This window comes from Chrysemys picta, chromosome 5 (assembly GCF_011386835.1).
Source record: "Chrysemys picta bellii isolate R12L10 chromosome 5, ASM1138683v2, whole genome shotgun sequence".
NCBI lineage: Eukaryota > Metazoa > Chordata > Testudines > Emydidae > Chrysemys > Chrysemys picta.
The window spans coordinates 110,618,478-110,636,272 of record NC_088795.1 but is presented as its reverse complement, the minus strand read 5'-3'; the positions used below and the strand labels follow the sequence as shown (position 1 = coordinate 110,636,272).

General features: G+C 39.9%; 1 protein-coding gene across 5 annotated transcripts in view; it reads right to left on the bottom strand.

The window, feature by feature from the left end:
• KCNIP4 (potassium voltage-gated channel interacting protein 4) overlaps positions 1-17,795 on the bottom strand; it is a 404,115-nt gene that overhangs the window by 201,766 nt on the left and 184,554 nt on the right. Inside the window, exon 1 of one of the 5 annotated variants that reach the window (XM_065598174.1) lies at positions 3,680-4,129. The exons of 3 other annotated variants lie outside the window; for them this stretch is intronic. In XM_065598174.1, the coding sequence (XP_065454246.1) occupies positions 3,680-3,791 (112 nt within the window). In that variant the 5' untranslated portion in view covers positions 3,792-4,129. Of the gene's footprint in view, positions 1-3,679; positions 4,130-17,795 lie in introns of those variants that run through there. One more of the 5 variants, XM_065598173.1, reaches the window with a different exon arrangement.

The window sequence follows — 17,795 nt, the reverse complement described above, 5'->3', positions numbered from 1 at the left end:
TGAGTAGGAGTTTATGGACATGTTGATTACAACACAGGTGTGACAAATCAATCATAGAATATCGGGGTTGGAAGGGACTTGAGGTCATTTAGTCCAACCCCCTGCTCAAAGCAGGGTCAGACAGATTTTTTACCCCAGTTCCCTAAATGGTCCCCTCAAGGATTGAACTCACAACCCTGGGTTTAGCAGGCCAATGCTCAAACCACTGAGCTATCTCTCCCCCCTCATCATTTCTGGCCTACTGAGTGATGGCGTAATGCATCGTGAACATGGGTACCAAAGACCATGTCACAGCTCTGCATATATCATGGATCCCAGGGACACGCGCCAAGAAGGCAGATGAAGACACCTGTGCCCTAGTCGAATGGGCCTTCACTATTGGTGGAGGCACAACCTGTGCCAACTCATAACAAGTACAGATGCAGGTGGTGATCCAATTTGAAATTCTTTGAGAAGACATCAGAAGGGTTCATCCTGTCAGCTATCGCGATAAAGAGCTGGGTCAATCTGCGGAAGGGCTTAATGTGCTCCAGGTAGAACCCCAGGGCGCGCCTGACATCCAGAGTGTGCAGCCGCCTCTCCTTGTTGGTGGAGCAAGGCTTTGGACAGAACACAGGGAGAAAAATATCCTGGTTGACCTGGAAGTGTGACACCACCTTATGCAGAAAAGCCGGATGGGGCCGCAGCTGGACCTTGTCATTGTAGAATACCATGAACAGGGGCTCCAAAGCGAGCAAGCACTCAAAGAAGAACAAAAACGTAAGGAAGAGTACTTCTTCATGCAACTCTCAGTCAACCTGTGTAACTCACTGCCAGGGGATGTTGTGAAAGGCAAAAGTATAACTGGGTTAAAAAAATAGATAAGTTCATGGAGTTCACTGTACATCAATGGCTATTAGCAAAGATGGTCAGGAGTACAATCCCAAGGTCTGGCTGTCTCTAAGCCTGTGACGGCCAGAAGCTGGGACTGGATAACGGGATGGATCACTCGATAATTGCCCTGTTCTGTTTATTCCTTCTGAAGCATCTGGCATTGGCCACAGTCAGAAGACAGGATACTGGCCTAGATGAACCATTGGTCTGACCCAAATGGCCAGTCTCATGTTTCTTCTTGGTGGAGTAGTTTTAGGGGTATGCTGTGGCTTTGTTTTTGTTGTACAATTATTTTAACTAACATTCAATGTGCCTGGAATCGTAGATGAGGGCCTTTTTATCTTATTATAAATGATAGTAATTAAATAATCAATAAAGTTCCACAGTGTGGATAGATTAAGAAGCAGTGAGGCAGGTAAAGGGACAGCAAAGCCCTTTTCAGCTACATGCAGACAGAGGAAAGGAGAGCAAGCTTGGGGAATTGGCAAGGGTACGATTGACTGATCCAGGAACTGTGCAAATTCACTGATCTCGAACAGGAAGGAAGGAAGGATAATTTTGTGGGTAAGCCACTGGGCTGAGACTCAGGAAATCTGATTTCTGTTCCCACCCCTGCCACAGACTTCCTGAGTGAGCATAGCCATGTCTCTCTGGGGCAGATCATCAGCTGGTGTAAACTGTCATGCATCACTGTCATAATTTCATTGAGTTCAGCGGAGTTATGACAGTTTACGCCCCCTGAAGTTCTACCCTCTCACTTCTGTGTTTCAGGTTCCACAACTGTCAAATAGGGACAAAAATGCTTCCCTATCTTCCAGTGGTGTTGTCAAGACAAATTCATTAGTGTAGGTGGGATGCTTATATCTTACATTGATGAATACCAACGGGAAGCCTATAAATATAAACAAACACAGGGCTGCTGCACTGGCCTGCTTGTGCAGGTGCCTCGTGCAGGATCTGGGGGGTAATCCTCTATCTTCCATTTTGATCTAAATACACAATCTCCTTTTGTGCAATGGATCAGTATTTGGCTATTAGGACCTGATCCTTGTCCCACTGAAGTCAATGGCAAAGCTGCAGTGAATGCTGTAAGTTATGAATGTCCTGCAAAGCACTCCTTATTAATTTCTTACATGAGTAAAATTCCTATTAGCTTTAGGGGGAATTTTGCCGGAGTAAGAGATAAGTGAAAGAGCATGAAACAGGCCTCACTGGGGTAAGAAATCCCGCTAACTACTGCTGCTAGTCAAACTAGTAATATTATAATGTTTTTGTTGTGTTTTATAATGTTGTTATTTTTCTCCTGTACAGCTCTGTCAGTTCCATGTTGCTGGGTGATTTAAATACAATTATTATATTATGTGAGGCAATATCATGACACTATTGGTTGGAATTAATTACATAATTCTAGTCCTAACCCTGAATAGTTATGCTTCCTATTGTATATCACACTGCACTTTTTATTTCTTACAGGGTTGGTTTATTACTAGCAGATTTTTTTAGGGGCATGATTTACTGCATTTGCTGTAACATATACAACATTGTCAGACTTTGTGAAGAATTAAGAAAAGGGACAAACTCAATTGCTAAACGGATGAATTCTGTATTTTATCCTTTTTCTATAAATACTTTATTGCCATCAATTATAAAGTTGTCATGCAATGAAGCAAGATGAAAGTTTAAAAACACTGAATGCTTATGTGCAAATCTACACAGCCCAGAGTTTAAAAGAAAAAAATGTGAATATTATGAGGGACAGATTAACCTTAGTTTAGAACTTTGAAAAAGAATTTCACACTTCCATAAAAAAAAAGTATTTAGTAGAAAGTTTTGCTGTTGCCCAATGATGTAAATTCTCACATGCGGTTTTAAGGATGAATTATTTAAATAGTTCAGTAACTGTAAAAATGCTAAGTTAAATATTTCACATTTCATCAGTACGTTGAACAGTTTTATGAGGTGATTTTTCAAATCTCCATCAGTCAAAGTTATTTTCCCACTATGAAGAAAAAAGGTATGCTTCAGAAAATTAGTGTGCTCTCCTTAGCTATCTGACTATGACCAGAAAGTGCCAAAGTTACAGTAAATATCTGGTATTTACACAGCAACAAAATCAAGCTTTAGGATATAAATGGTTTTTGTTTACTACAGTATTCAGACAGAAATTAGAGTAGATGACAGTATAATTTGATTTTTAAAACTAAATTTCATTAGCAAATGTGACGATAACATATTCAGTATCATGAAACAATGCTTAGTATCTGTACCAAGGTCTGCACTGTTTTAAACAGAACCTGGTATTGAAATTAAAGGGAAGTTCTGTTTATTAACAGATGACATGTTATGTCCCTATATACATAGAGAACAGACAGTATAATCAAATAAATAGGTTACACACACACATTATTTTTAGAACATATATCAAAGCAGAAGAGCACTCAGTTTTATAAAACAAACTATGATAAATCTCGATGTATTAAGTTTTCTACTAGTGAGCAGCTTTCAAAGGTTATTGTAAATGATAGATACATGTGTTTTCAGCCTTTCCAACATACTTCAATGCAGATACGCTGTAAAACATAATACACTGTATATAATAAACCCTATGTTAGATTCTACTTCTGTTTTAAAATATCAGATAAAGGAAACAAACAAAAACAAGATTTCACAGTCCACAGGTTATTCTCACTTTTTCAAGCATTTTCACGTTACAGGTTTTATATCAGACTAGCAGTCTGTTTTACGTAGACAGCTTTTAAGCAGACTAGATACTACAAACAGCACAAACAATGATTGACCACTTTACCTTCTGAAAAATCAATCAGTCCCAGCAAATGAAGCAGCTTCAGAGATGCAAATATAATCACAACAATACCCACTGTTTGCAGTCCCTCCGATTCCCACTCTAACGTCAACATTCTTCAAACAAACAAATCATTCCAGTCTTCTAGCCAGTTCTTAATCAGAGGGAAATTAGAGAATTTTAACAATATTTTGTTTTGAAAAAAGTTGCAATGGTGAAAAGCAACCTTGTGCTGTACTGTGGAAATGAACTGACCACCCTAGTTGAGGCAAAATACTAGCTAAAGTCCTGCATCTCATGCTTCTCTAAGCATTTGATTTCATTAGCAGTAAGTCCTCTTAGAACGCTGAGGTGGACCACTAACCCCTTGATATGACATTGTATCCAGCAAGTAACGTTACTTCAGAGCTGCTGGAAGAACATCTGTTTCAGAACTGGAGACTTTGCTGTGTCAGTTCGAAAAAGAAACACTCCCAGGAAACTTGCACTAGGGAGCACACTGCTACCGGCACTGTGCATTCTAATGCTCCTAGACTCATGCTTTAGGATTCTACCCAAGAACCTATTTTAACAGTTTTTGTTTTTTGTTTTTTTGGTTAAATTTGACAAATGCCAGTTTACTGAAGACATTTGTTTTCACATGTCAAACTCTGCATATAGGAAAAATACTGTCTTTTGCATCTTAGTGCATGGTATTTACAAATGCCGTGTCCCTTCTTCTTGAACACCACCAGAGCCTAGTTAGAATCTCTAATGAAAATGACAATGAAATTAAAGGATAACATTTTTACATGATGTCCTAGTGTCCCTGCTTAACAAAATGTAATGTTGTAAAAGGGGCACGCCTTCCCAACCCCCAATTTTTGCAACATAGGTACAGTATGTCTTTTAGACACCAGAAGTGCTTCTTTTTTGACTAAAGGCTTGAGCCTGCACTTTCATAGTTTTTAATTGAATTTAATGATGCTCAACTACCACGAGGAACACAGCAACTTCCAGGATCAAGCCCGAACTACACATCAAGAAAAAGATTCTTCTTTACCATGGCTGATTTATCATTAGGCTTTTATAAAATTAATCTATTCTGTGTGTTCAAATGAATAGAAATAAGATATATAATGTACAGTGCATGCTGTAAGAATTATTTATGCAGAACGAGCCTTCTCGCATTTTAGGGCTGGGCCTGTGAAACAATTACTTCCACTTCCACCCTCCAAATTTAACTAAGTCTCGTCCACTGGGATACAAGGCAACACAATAAGGATCAAGGGAAGGCCCATAAGGTGAATCTTGGTCCATCCTCAATAATGTCAAATTATATAATAGAATTATTAGGGTTTAGTAGTGACCCCTATATTTAGGTTGTCTAACAACATTCACTAGAAAAGATTCTTGCTAACTTTTTTGATAAGTTCTGACACCTCCATTGTTTGCAGGAAGCCTCTGAAAAATTAACAAAACAATTTATTATCTAACAACTTGAATGGATGCACAGGGAGAGATAGTCTTCAGGCTACCACCAGCCTCTTTTGCTGCAGGAGGAAGGAGTCTGTCACCTCAGACTTAATGCTATACATAGTTGCAATTTAAAATAAAACAAACCAACCACCTTTTCCCCCACCATATAACCAGAAGTTTAGGAGCTGAAAGGTTCATTCATTGAAGAAGCGTGTGTGTATTCAAGTTAATTTAAAGTGATCTTCTCTGGTTTTGTAGAGGGGTTTTCCCTCCAATGGTTTAACTATAGAATCCAGCGTATTCAGCCATATTCAGGTAAATAAAATAGCCATCCTTTCCATTCCCCCTCTAACAGATATAGGATATCTGCAGAAGAAGCACAATAAAATAGTGGATCATAAATAAACTAAATTCACTAATATTTTGTTTGCATCTTACTTCTTATTCTAATCTTCCTGGTATTTATCCCCTTTAGTTCTCATTGTCCATAAATGACCCATTTGATCCATCTCCATATTCATTTTCTATTCTCTCTCATTTCTGTGCACTGTTTTTATTCAAAAGCTCTTCTTTCTTTGAAAAAGTAGCATCTCATTCCCTCTTTCTCTCATTTTTCTATTCACCCCCCTTTGCTTTCCACCCCTTAGCTTTCTCCCATTTCACATTGTTTCCCATTCTTTTGTCTCCATCACCTTTGCTCTCCTTATTTTCATCTCTCTGGCTCCTTTGCTCTCTCTTCTATCCCACTGTCTCTTTAGGCTTCTCCCCCTCTTCCTCCCTCTTTCAAATAATGCTTAACATTTAGTTATGGTCAGATTTTCAAAACTGCTCGGCAACTAACATACTGAGAGTCCCAATGAAAGCTGAGCTTGTTTGAAAATATGACCCATAATGCTCTAAAGACATTGACAAACTAATCCTAATATTCTGCAGCCCAAGAGATAAGCATTATTATCCCCACTAACTAGTGTTAGACACACTATTAGAATGAAGGATTCTCCAACTCTAAATTCTGGCTTAGTCTCCTAGATCAGGCCACCTCATGTTATTGAGTTTCCCCTAAATGGGACCAGAAGCCCCACCACTTGCTCAGCAGATGTGCCAGAGGAGAGGGACTGCAGTTACCAGCAGCCCAGGTGGTACCTTACTCTCTGGTTCCCATGTCATCAAACTGATCTGGAGTTCCTCTAAAAATTTGAGGGACCAAAAGCCATGTATTTCATGGGTCCCACTGATCAGCCCTGGCAGCTGTGTGTGAGTAAAGGAGACTCTTTAAGAAAACAAATCACTAAAACCTTATCACAAAATGATCATGATTCTACAGAATGATAGAAGGGAAACAGCAGAATAAAGACAATGGATTTCAAGAAGGCAGACTTCAGAAAACTCAGGGAGTTGGTAGGTAAGATCCCATGAGAAGCAAGTCTAAGGGAAAAAACAGTTCAAGGGAGTTGGCAGTTATTAAGGACACAAGAGAAAAACTATCCCGCTGCATAAGAAATATAGGAAGTATGGCAAGAGACCACCCTGATTTAACCAAGAAATCTTTAAATATCTGAAACTCAAGAAAGAGTCCTACAAAAAGTGGAAAGTAGGTCAAATTGCAAAGGATGAATATAAACCACCACCACAAACATTCAGGGACAAAATTAGAAAGGCCTAGGCTCAAAATGAACTTAAACTACTAGAGACATAAAGGGTAACAAGAAAACATTCTACAAATACATTAGAAACAAGAGGAAGACCAAGGATAGGTTAGGCTCATTACTCAGTGTGGGGGGGAAAAAGACAATAACAGAGAATGTGGAAATGTTGTTTCCGTTTTCACCAAAAAGGTTAATTCCGATTAGACATCTAACATAGTGAATGCAAGTGAAAATGAGGTAGGATCTGAGACTAAAATAGAGACAAAACAAATTAAAAATAAGACAAATTAGATGTCTTCACGTTGTCAGGGACTGATGAAATACATCCTAGAATACTCAAGGAGGAGAGCATTGGCCTGCTAAACCCAGGGTTGTAAGTTCAGTCCTTGAAGGGGCCACTTGGGGATCTGGGGCAAAATCAGTACTTGGTCCTGCTAGTGAAGGCAGGGGGCTGGACTCAATGACCTTTCAAGGTCCCTTCCAGTTCTAGGAGATGGGATATCTCCATTTATTAAAAATAAAAAGGAGCTGACTGAGGAGATATCTGAGCCATTAGCGATTATCTTCAAAAACTCATTGAAGACAGGAGAGATTGAAGAGGGCAAATATAAGTGTCAATCTATGAAAAGGGGAATAAGGACAATCTAGGGAATTATAGATGAGCCAGCTTATTAACTTCAGTATCCGGAAAAATAATGGAGCAAATAAACAAGCAATCAATTTGCAAACACCTAGAAGATAGTAAGGTGATAAGTAACAGTCAGCATGGATTTGTCAAGAACAAATTGCATCAAGCCAATCTAACAGCTTTCTTTGACAGGGCAACAAACCTTGTGGATAGAGGAGAAGCAGCAGATGTGCTCTATTTTGACCTTAGTAAGGCTTTTGATACTATCTCGCATGACCTTCTCGAAACAAACTAGGGAAATACAACCTAGATGGAGTTCTATAAAGTGGGTGCATAACTGGTTGGAAAACCATTCCCAGAGAGTAATTATTAATGGTTCAAACTTAAACTGGAAGGGAATATTGAGTGAGGTCTTCCACAGGTTGGTCCTGGATTGGGTTCTGTTCAATATCTTCATTAATGATTTGGATAATGGCATAGAAAGTATGCCTATAAAATTTGTGGATGACACCAAGTTGGGATGGGTTGCAAATGCTTTGGAGGATAGGATTAAAATTCAAAATGATCTGGACAAACTGGAGAAATGGTCTGAAGCAAATAGGATGAAATTCAATAAGGACAAATTCAAAATACTCCACTTAGGAAGGAACAATCAGTTGCAGACATATAAAATGGGAAATGACTGCCTAGGAAGGAGTACTGCAGAAAGGGATCTGGGGGTCATAGTTGATCACAAGCTAAATGTGAGTCAACAGTGTAACACTGTTGCAAAAAAAAAAAAAAAAAAAAAAAAAAAAAACATAATTCTGGAATGTATTAGCAGGAGTGTTGTAAGCAAGACACGAGAAGTAATTCTTCCACTCTACTATGTGCTGATAAGACCCCAGCAGGAGTATTGGGCACCACATTTCAGGGAATATGTAGACAAGGGGTTCTCAAACTTCATTGCCCCGTGACCCCCTTCGGACAACAAAAATTACTTCACAACCCCAGGAGGGGGGACTGAAGCCTGAGCCCGCCCAAGCCCCACTGCCCCGGCGGGGGGAGGGGGGGAAAAAAGACGGTGCCCCACTGCTCTGGGAAGGGAGGCCAAAGCTGAAGGGCTTCAGCCCCTAGTCAGGGGACCTGTAACCTGAGCCTGGCCGCCCAGGGCTAAAGCCCTCGGGCTTTGGCTTCGGCCCTGAGGCTCAGACTTCAGACCTCAGCCTCAGCAAGTCTAAGCCAGCCCTGGCAACCCCATTCAAAGGGGGTCGTGACCCACTCTGGGGTCCCGACCCACAGTTTGAGAACCGCTGATGTAGACAAACTGGAGAAAGTCCAGAGGAGAGCAATAAAAATGATTAAAGGTCTAGAAAACATGACCTATGAGGGAAGATTGAAAAAATTGGATTTGTTTAGTCTGGAGAAGAGAAGACTAGGGCGGGAAGGACATGATAGCAATTTTCAAAAGGTTGTTACAAGGAGGATGGTGAATAATTGTCCTTGTTAACCTCTGAGGATATGACAAGAAGCAATGGGCTTAAATTGCAGTAAGTGAGGGTTAGGTTGGACATTAGGAAAAATGTCCTAACTGTCAGGGTAGTAAGCACTGGAATAAATTGCCTAGGGAGGTTGCAGAATCTCCATCATTAGAGGTTTTTAAGAACAGGGTAGACAAACATCTGTCAGGAATGGTCTAGTTATTACATGTCCCCTGCATTCATGGCAGGACTTGGACTAGATGACCTGTGAGGTCCCTTCCAGTCCTACACGTCTATGATTCAGTTCTAAAAATCAGTTTACATTTCCAAGGTGATCTCCACAGTAAAAAGGGCTAGACACATACTTTTTTGGTTATTTTTAAAGAAAGTTACTCTTAGCATTGATATTCTCAAAGTCAGGGACTCACAGCCATGTACTTGGTGAGCCTCAAAGTGCCTGCTCTGCAAATTAATGCAATATGGACATGACACAAAAGTGCATGCAGGTGAAAAGAAAGCAGCATTATATTTAATGCACCATGCAACACTTTCAATTGTGGTATTAAAATATGCTGAATTCCTCCTGTAAACAATTAATTAAAAATAAAAAAGTGAAAATTTCCTGCCTCATAGTATTTGAAAGTAAAGTAGAATTTGGGCAAGGTTATCAATCAAGTACAGCCACTGTTTGTATTTTGAGCACTCTTAGAATCCACAACTGAGTGTGATTTTTCTCTCTTATTTTACATCCTGAGAACCACTTAAGAAACATTACTATGATATGTCTTTATGGGAGTGTCTGTACAAGCACTCCAAGCAAAATTTAAAAAGTCTTATTTTCCAGAAAAGCAGACTGGTGGGCACCAGCACAAAAACACTCAGTAAAATATCCAATAAAATAAAATTAAAAAAAAACAAACAAAACCACTTCTCTGCTTACACTTCTCTGCTGCCGCTTCCAGCAGCTCCCTTTAGTCGGGAATGCTGAACAACGGCCACTGGGAGCTGCGGGAGGAGCCCATGACTGCAGATGGTCAACATCAGCAAAATGTCTCATGGCCTGCAAGCAGATTACGCTGATGGGTTGCATGCAGCCCGCGGGCCGCAGGTTGCCCACCCCGATCTAGTCTGACCTTCTGCCTAACACCTGAATAGAATTTCCCCCAAGTAATTCCTGTTTGAACTGGAGCACATCATTTAAAAAAAAAACTCCCCTCATGATTTAAAAATTGTCAGTGATGGGGAATCCACCACAACATTTGGTTAAGTAGTTCCAATAGTTAATTATTCTCACTGTTAAAACGTTCTGCCTTATTTCCAGTCTGAATAGGACTAGCTTCAACTTTCAGCCACTGGACTGTCATATACCTTTCTTTGCTAGATTGACTATAGGTACTTACAAACTGTGATCAAATTACTTCTTAACCGTCTCTTTGTAAAGCTAAATAGATTAAGCTCCTTGAGTATCACTGAAAGCCATGTTTTCTAGTCCTTTAATCATTCTTCTGGCTCTTCACTGAATCCTCTCTGATTTATCAGCATCCTTCTTGAATTGTAGGCATCGGAACTGGGCATACTATTCCAGCAGTGGTCGCACCAGCGCTGAACACAGAGGTAAAATAAGCACTTTACTCCTACGTGAGAGTCTCTGCTTATAAATTCAAGGATCGCTTTTTAAGCAATTAAAATTACTACTAAGCACTGCATATGCAGGTATTGTACCTAATACCAGCCTCATCTGGGTTTCACAAACTGGTGTGGGAGTCTTTAATAGTCCACTATGCCTGGAGAAACTCCTATTAATATCCTTCCAGATTACTCTTAAAATAACTTATGCACATTAAAAGAAGCACAGGGCTAAACTGTTCTTTCCCCTCACAGGTGTGCAAGGAGGGAGGGTAGGAAGGCTGCATGTAAGTGCCAAGCCCCAGGGCTGTGTGAACCTAGCATTACTAGCAGAGCCAGAAGCCCCCAAAAGGGTCAAGAGGAGGTGATTGAGGTCTTGGCCCTGCCCCACACTCCTCCTTCCCTGTAGGCCAGAGCTCTTGGTTGGTCACACAGGAAACACAAGCTTTTCCCTCTTAATAGTACCATGGAGGCACCTATGTGCCACAGTATTGGAGGCAACAGCATCTCTCCTGAGGCACAGTGCCTCCTGGAGCTTCCATGTAGTGCTGTGGATCTGTAGCTTCCTCAGTAGAGACAGTGTCTGTTGGACCAATCCAGCCCCCAAACTCCTACATGCAATTTTTTCCACAGGAAAAAAAGATTCTTCTTTTTCAATATCCTACTTATTCCTACACATATTAGAAGTAACATCATTTACGTCATATGTAAAGAGGGTGTATTAAATATTAGACTGGACTGTGTAGAGTTCAAGCACTTAAATCTTTGTTGTGTGGACGCATGTATGGTACTTAGTGTAATGGAGCCCATATCCTTAGCCGGTCTTCTAGGGTATGTTTACATGCAAAAAAAAAAAAAATATCCTGGCAGCAAGTCTCAGAGCCCAGGCCAACTGACTTAAGCTTGTGGTATGGGGCTAAAACCCCCTTACTGGTTTCAGAGACCGGGCTCCAGTTCGAGCAGGACCATCTACACTGCTGATTTTAGCTCCATAGTATGAGCCCAAGACAGACTTGAAGACTCTCTGCTGTGGATTTTGGTTTGATCTGGGTTTTTTCTTGCTTTGTAGATGTGTCTCTAGATGTTACTGCAATACAAACAACAAATGTTAACATGTTAATCAGGATATTCCCCAAGTGCATTGTCTGTACAGTTTGGAAGTAGAAAACCAATACCGAAAATGGTTTCAATAGTTTCATACAACTGAAGTGGGGCAAGAAGACAAGAATTGCCATATTGGATCACAACAGTTCTCCAGCTAGTCTAACATCCTATCTGTAACTGGTACCAAATGCTCCAGAGGAAGGTATAAGGAACCCTGAAGCAGACAATTATGGAAAAAACAGCTGATAGAAAGTAACTTCCCCTGAGCCCAATCAGTTAGTGGCTGATTTATTCCCTGAAGGTTTATAAGACCTTTGAAAATTGTATCTGATGTAACTGTGGACACTCTCATTATCCATATAAACATCTAAATCTGTTTTTTAATCCTACTAAACTCTTGGCTTCAATTTCAGCTTGCAGTAGTGAGTTACACACTAATTATATAATGTGTACATATATTTTCTTCAATCAGTTTTAAAATTTATTATTAGTTATTATAATTATTACCACTACCACCACAGCACCCAGGAACCCTAGGTAGACCAGGATCCCATTATGCTAGGCAGTATTAGGCAACATAGGGGGGGGGGGGGGAGATTGTGATCCCTCCAAAAACCTTACAATCCAAGTTATACAATTTTCTGCTTTTTAGTTACCCCTTGTTCTTTTGTAATTATTCATGAGAAAGGGTAAATAGGAATGCTCAATTGTTTTATCAATCTCTTTTCTAAACTGAACAGTTGCAGTCTTTTCAATCTTTCCTGAAATAAAAGTTTGCCTGTAATCATTTTCATTGTTCTTCGCTGGATACCTCCTATTTTTGCTATATCTTTTTTGAGATGAGGTGACCAAAACTGAATACATTTTTCAAGGTGAGAGCATCTATCAATTTACATACAGGCATTATAATTTTTTCCTACATGATGGCATCTGCTTAGTGTTATAACTAATTTAAGGAAGAGACATAATTGACTAGTAAGGAACAGTACTTCATTAGAAACTGGCTATTTGATTTTTTTTCCCCAAACGTAGTTAAAAAAGGAAATTGCTGATGAGTTAGAAAGAGAGACAAAGTTTGGAGGGATTTAATTAGCTGCCCTTCTTTCTGCACTCCGCTTTTCCATAGGGAAATGTCAGTAAGCCAGAAAAGAGTGAAGTTTTTAAGTAAATACAGAAAAAAACTAAGTATAATGCATACTGAACTGAACTGCTTCTTGTATTTGTTTTGAGTGCCAGATCAGAATTTATTACAGAAATTCTGGAGCTGGTCACAACCTTAGCCTTCCTGTTAAATATCTGGTAAAGATTCCATTCATCAGTAATAATCCACAGTTTTATGCACATGGAAAACTGACTATGGATCTTAGATCTGCAGCAGAAAATTTGTTCAATAGAAAGTATGGCTGAAACCCAGGGAAGTAATTTTCTTAATTTATGCAGGTCCAGACAAGGATTATCCACAGAGGAAATGAATTCATGTTTCTGAATACTACATCCCCTGTGTACTCTGCTACTGATAATCGTATAATATCACACATTCATCCCAAAGCGGTTAAAAAAATAAGAGACTGATACATAGGATCCTTTGTTCATCTCAGCAATATGGCAATGATTTTACAGCAGAATACCACATTAGAAGAATAATTTATTCAATCAAAATTGCTGACAGTCTTTACCTAGGTAGAATTCAATTACCTGAGCTGGAAACAAGAAAACATGGTTTGCCCCAGTTTTCAAGTTGTGATTTTTTTTTTAAAGTAAATTACATTGAAATATTGCTGTGGCTTTGATGATCTAATGATTTTTCTCTGCATTCTGCTTGTTCTGAGCTATTGTACCAGAGTTCTTATTTTTATTCTGTTTCTGATGTGTCTGACTCTTACGTGGTCTTAAACGTTTACTTTTGGCCTTCCTTGAACATACATTAAAATGCCACAGCCACCACCGAACGGAGATCATGATTTAGAACTCTGACTGTATAATAATCTACTTCAAGTTCATGTAAAAATTCTAATGCATAAAAATAAAGGGTAATCATTCATCTGGTTTGCAATCTAGAACTGATCAATACACAGTGGCACTAGGCTGCCTGATACTGTTGAATGCTCATTGTGACTATGTCCCTGAATACATTCTGTGCATGGTCTCCTTTCAGGTCAGGCAAGAACAGTTTGATGGGGAGGAAACCATGTACTCTTGAGCCATTCACTTGTATTTGGATCCAGTATCTGTGGAGCATCAATTCTAAATGTTGCTCTCTCTCATTTACAAGAGAACTGCCTTCATAGGAAAGCTTCTCAAGGTTTCTGCAAGTTACAGAAACATTTCATTTTTCTAAAATAAAACCTCTGGAAATTCTAGGAAAGGTATGTCCAATTTTCTCATATTCCTCAGCGCATATATATATAGAAATATAAATACATATATATACACACTTGAACTTTCACTTGGCCCAAATCCTGATGTATTAGTCGCCAATTAAGGCAGATTCAGGGTTTTTTTTTTTTTTTTTTTTTTTTTAAAACAACCACCCCCAAATGCTCCCTATGGGGTAGTTTGAGGTCTTGCAGCCAATTTTTTTTAAAATAATTTGTATATTGTTTTTATACAATTATGTTTAACTTAGTGGATAAAACACAAAGTGGTTTGCAAATTAAACTGCCTCACTCAGGAAGCAGTAGTGAAGTTTGCACTTTATAAGAAGGCTAATACAAAGTATTAGAAAAAGGCCAGCTCCTTCCTAAAATCATATTAGATTATGTTTTGCAGCAGCAGCAGCTAATAATCAAACCGTAGTTTATTTTACTATAAAACCCACTTGGTTGGCAAATTATACTGTCACTTCTGGCAAAAATACTATGTTTCAACTATGTAGCAGTGGGTTATAGCACACAAACCTTATTCTCCCTTTTGAAATCAAATCAAACTGGGTCTTTCAATAGCAAAAGCTGCTGTTGCTAAATTTGCAAGAGTAAAACTTGCCACACAATCTACTCTGGATTGGCTGGAAAATAAAACTGTTGTTTGCCTTTCTGGCAAAGGTATTGCCTTTGAACTACGTGAATGCAGTACAAAAATCCAGGCTCAATTTCTCCTTCTGAAGAGGTCTATTTAGAGCACTAAAGAACAACATAATCCTCCACCCAATTCTTCTGACTCTCTCCCCCACCCCAAAGTCCATTTAGCTAGTTTGCTTTGCCAACCCCTAGCCCTGATTCACCCACAATGTCTGCTTCCTCCACTTCTACTCTTGTGCTGAGGAGAGAGACTGGCAGAAATCCTGTGATCAGGCTGACTTCCTCCACTACAAATTATTCTTTCCTCCTTCAGTTCTTTCTTGCTTAAACAACGCTTCTCCAACTCATTTGAATCCCATGTCCACAATCTCAGCTGCTTTTTTGCCACCATCGACTCACTCAAACTTTCCACTTCATTTCTTTTTCTGACCAGGATCTCACTGAATTCTTCCTACAGAAAATGGAAAAATATTACATAACCTTCCCTCTCCTCTCAGCTTGCGTTCCCTTCTCCCTTACCCTCCACAACTCGACTCCTACCCTGTCGCAGACCCTCCAATTGCTGCAGTGACCCCCCCATCCAATCTCCTGATCTCCCTTGCAGTCATGTTCATATCTTCCTTACTCTTCTCTTCAACCTCTCCCACAGCTTTCCCCCCTCAAAATACAAAAAAAATTTCATCCTAGACCCACTCCTATCCAGTTTGCATTTCTTGCACTCGATTGAAACTGCTCTTGCCAAAGTTTTGAATTACCTCCTCCTAGCTAATGTGCAGAAACCCAGTACTCCATTCTCATCTTCCTTGACCTCTCAAGCTGCCTTTGCCACCATGGACCATGCTCCTCTTCTTGAGATCTTGACCTCCCTTGGATTCTGTCACTCTATCCTCGCCTGGTTCTCCTCATACCTCTCTAAACACTCCTTCAGAGTGTCCTCTAGAGGATCATCCTCTTTTGTCCTCAAACTTTCTGTGATGGGTTTCCTTCTCTGTCCTTGGTCCCCTTCTCTTCTCCTCTACACCTTATCTCATATGCAAACATAATTTCAGCTACTATTTCTATGCTGATGACTCTCAGATCTACTCCTCTGCGACTGAACGGTCTCCTTTTATCCAAACCAAGTTCGTAGCCTGTCTCTCCGGCATTCCCTCATGGATGTATAGATGTTAGCTCAAGCTCAAGCTGGCTAAACCAGAGCTCCAGAAGTTCCCCCACAAGCCCTCCCTGGTACCTTCTTTCTTCATCACTGTGGACAACATCACCATCCTGCTTGTCACGAAGGCCAGAACGTGTGCATCATCTTCAACCTGATCCCCTCTCTAGGTCCTCAGATCCAGGCTACGTCTAAATCTTGCCAATTTTTTTTTTGCATAATATCTCAAAGACATGGTCTTTCCCATCTATCCACACAGCTAACACTCATCTAGCATTTCGATTACTACAACATCCTTCTCTCTAGCCTTGACAAATGCAGATTTGCCCCACACAGGATGCTGTCATAAATATAAGTCTCATAGCCCATCATTTTGTCCATGTCACTTCTCTCTTTTTATCCCTCCATTGACTCCTCTTTTATCACCACATGAGCTGTTTGTATTCACATTCAAAGTCCTTGATGGTCAGTCCCCTCTTTACGCATCTCTCATTTCTACTGAGCTGATGACACTTGCCTCCAATCAGACCATGTCAGCTTCTCTTGCCCACTGGTTAAATATACCAACAAGTACCTTCATTCCTTCTCCCATGCTGCCCCTCATGCTTGGGAGGAACACCCCATAAACATCTGCAAAGCTACCTCATTATCATTCTCCTAATCCCTCCTCCAACACTCTCCTTTGTCTAGATCCCTACCAAAAAAAAACTCCAACAAAAACAAAAAACAAAACAACAAAAACCACAAAACCCCCACTACAATACTGGGTGCTATTTTTGTTAATATCCTTTTGAGTTAGATGACATTTATCATCAGTTACATTCCTTACATATGCAGGAGTTCAAGAGATATCTACAGGAACAGGTTGGCAGAAGAGGTAGAACACAGAAGCAGAATATTTAACTTCACGTTCAACTGCAAAGCTGAATTAGGAATACATTCATAGATTCTCTACCACCCATCTTAACAGCTACCTTTTTGTGGACTGTGCAGGTGTTGAGGACCCCAAATGAGTTCCCAAAGGAAAAAAGACATGTACCTGAGCCCAAATTCTCTTGCTTAGGGATATATAATAATTACTTTGAATATATTTAACAGTCATATTGATTTGACAGCAGAATTGCATTATGCAGTAATAATACATAAGAATGTAATATTCAGAACTATTCTGTAGCATCTCCTATATGGTCTAATATTTAATTTGATTTATTAACAGCTGCTAAAGCATACATCACTGTCTATTTCTTACCCTACAGTGACCAAACATCATTTATAATTTTTTTCAGTGAAACAGCATATTCAAAACCTTCTTTCCTGAGTACAACATTTTAAGGAACTCTAACTTACATGTTGTATAATCTGAAAACATGGTGCAGAAATGTTTATTTTTTTAGGACAATAATTTTAGATTTAAACGAGATTTCAGCCCTCCTTAATGTAAAAAAACAATTACCTACCTTTTGTAACTGTTGTTCTTTTCAGAGGTGTTGCTCATGTCCATTCCATTCTAGGTGTGTGCGCACCCACGTGCACAGTTGTCAGAGACCCATAGGGTCGGCTGTGGTGCCCCCTTAAGTGCTATGCTCATGCATCAGTATTTTAGGTGCCGCTGACCCTATGACCCCTCAGTTCCTTCTTGCCGGCAACTTCGACACAGGGGTAGGAGGGCAGGTAATGGAGTGGACATGAGCAATACATCTCAAAGAACAACAGTCACAAAAGGTAGGTAACTGTTTTTTCTTCGACTGCTTGCTCATGCCAATTCCATTCTAGGTAACTCACAAGCAGTATCCTCAGAACTGGGCTCGGAGTTCGCAGTTTAGCAGCTTGTAGTACAGCCCCATCGAAGCTAGCATCATCCCAGGCCTGCTGGGTAAGTACATAGTGGGACGTGAGCTTATGGACGGAAGACCAGGTGGCTACCCTACAGATATCTTGGATAAGCACTTGGGCCAGAAAAGCAGCCAAATAGGCCTGCACCTTGGTCTAGTGAGCAGTTACAATCATCAGGGGTGGCACCTTCGCCT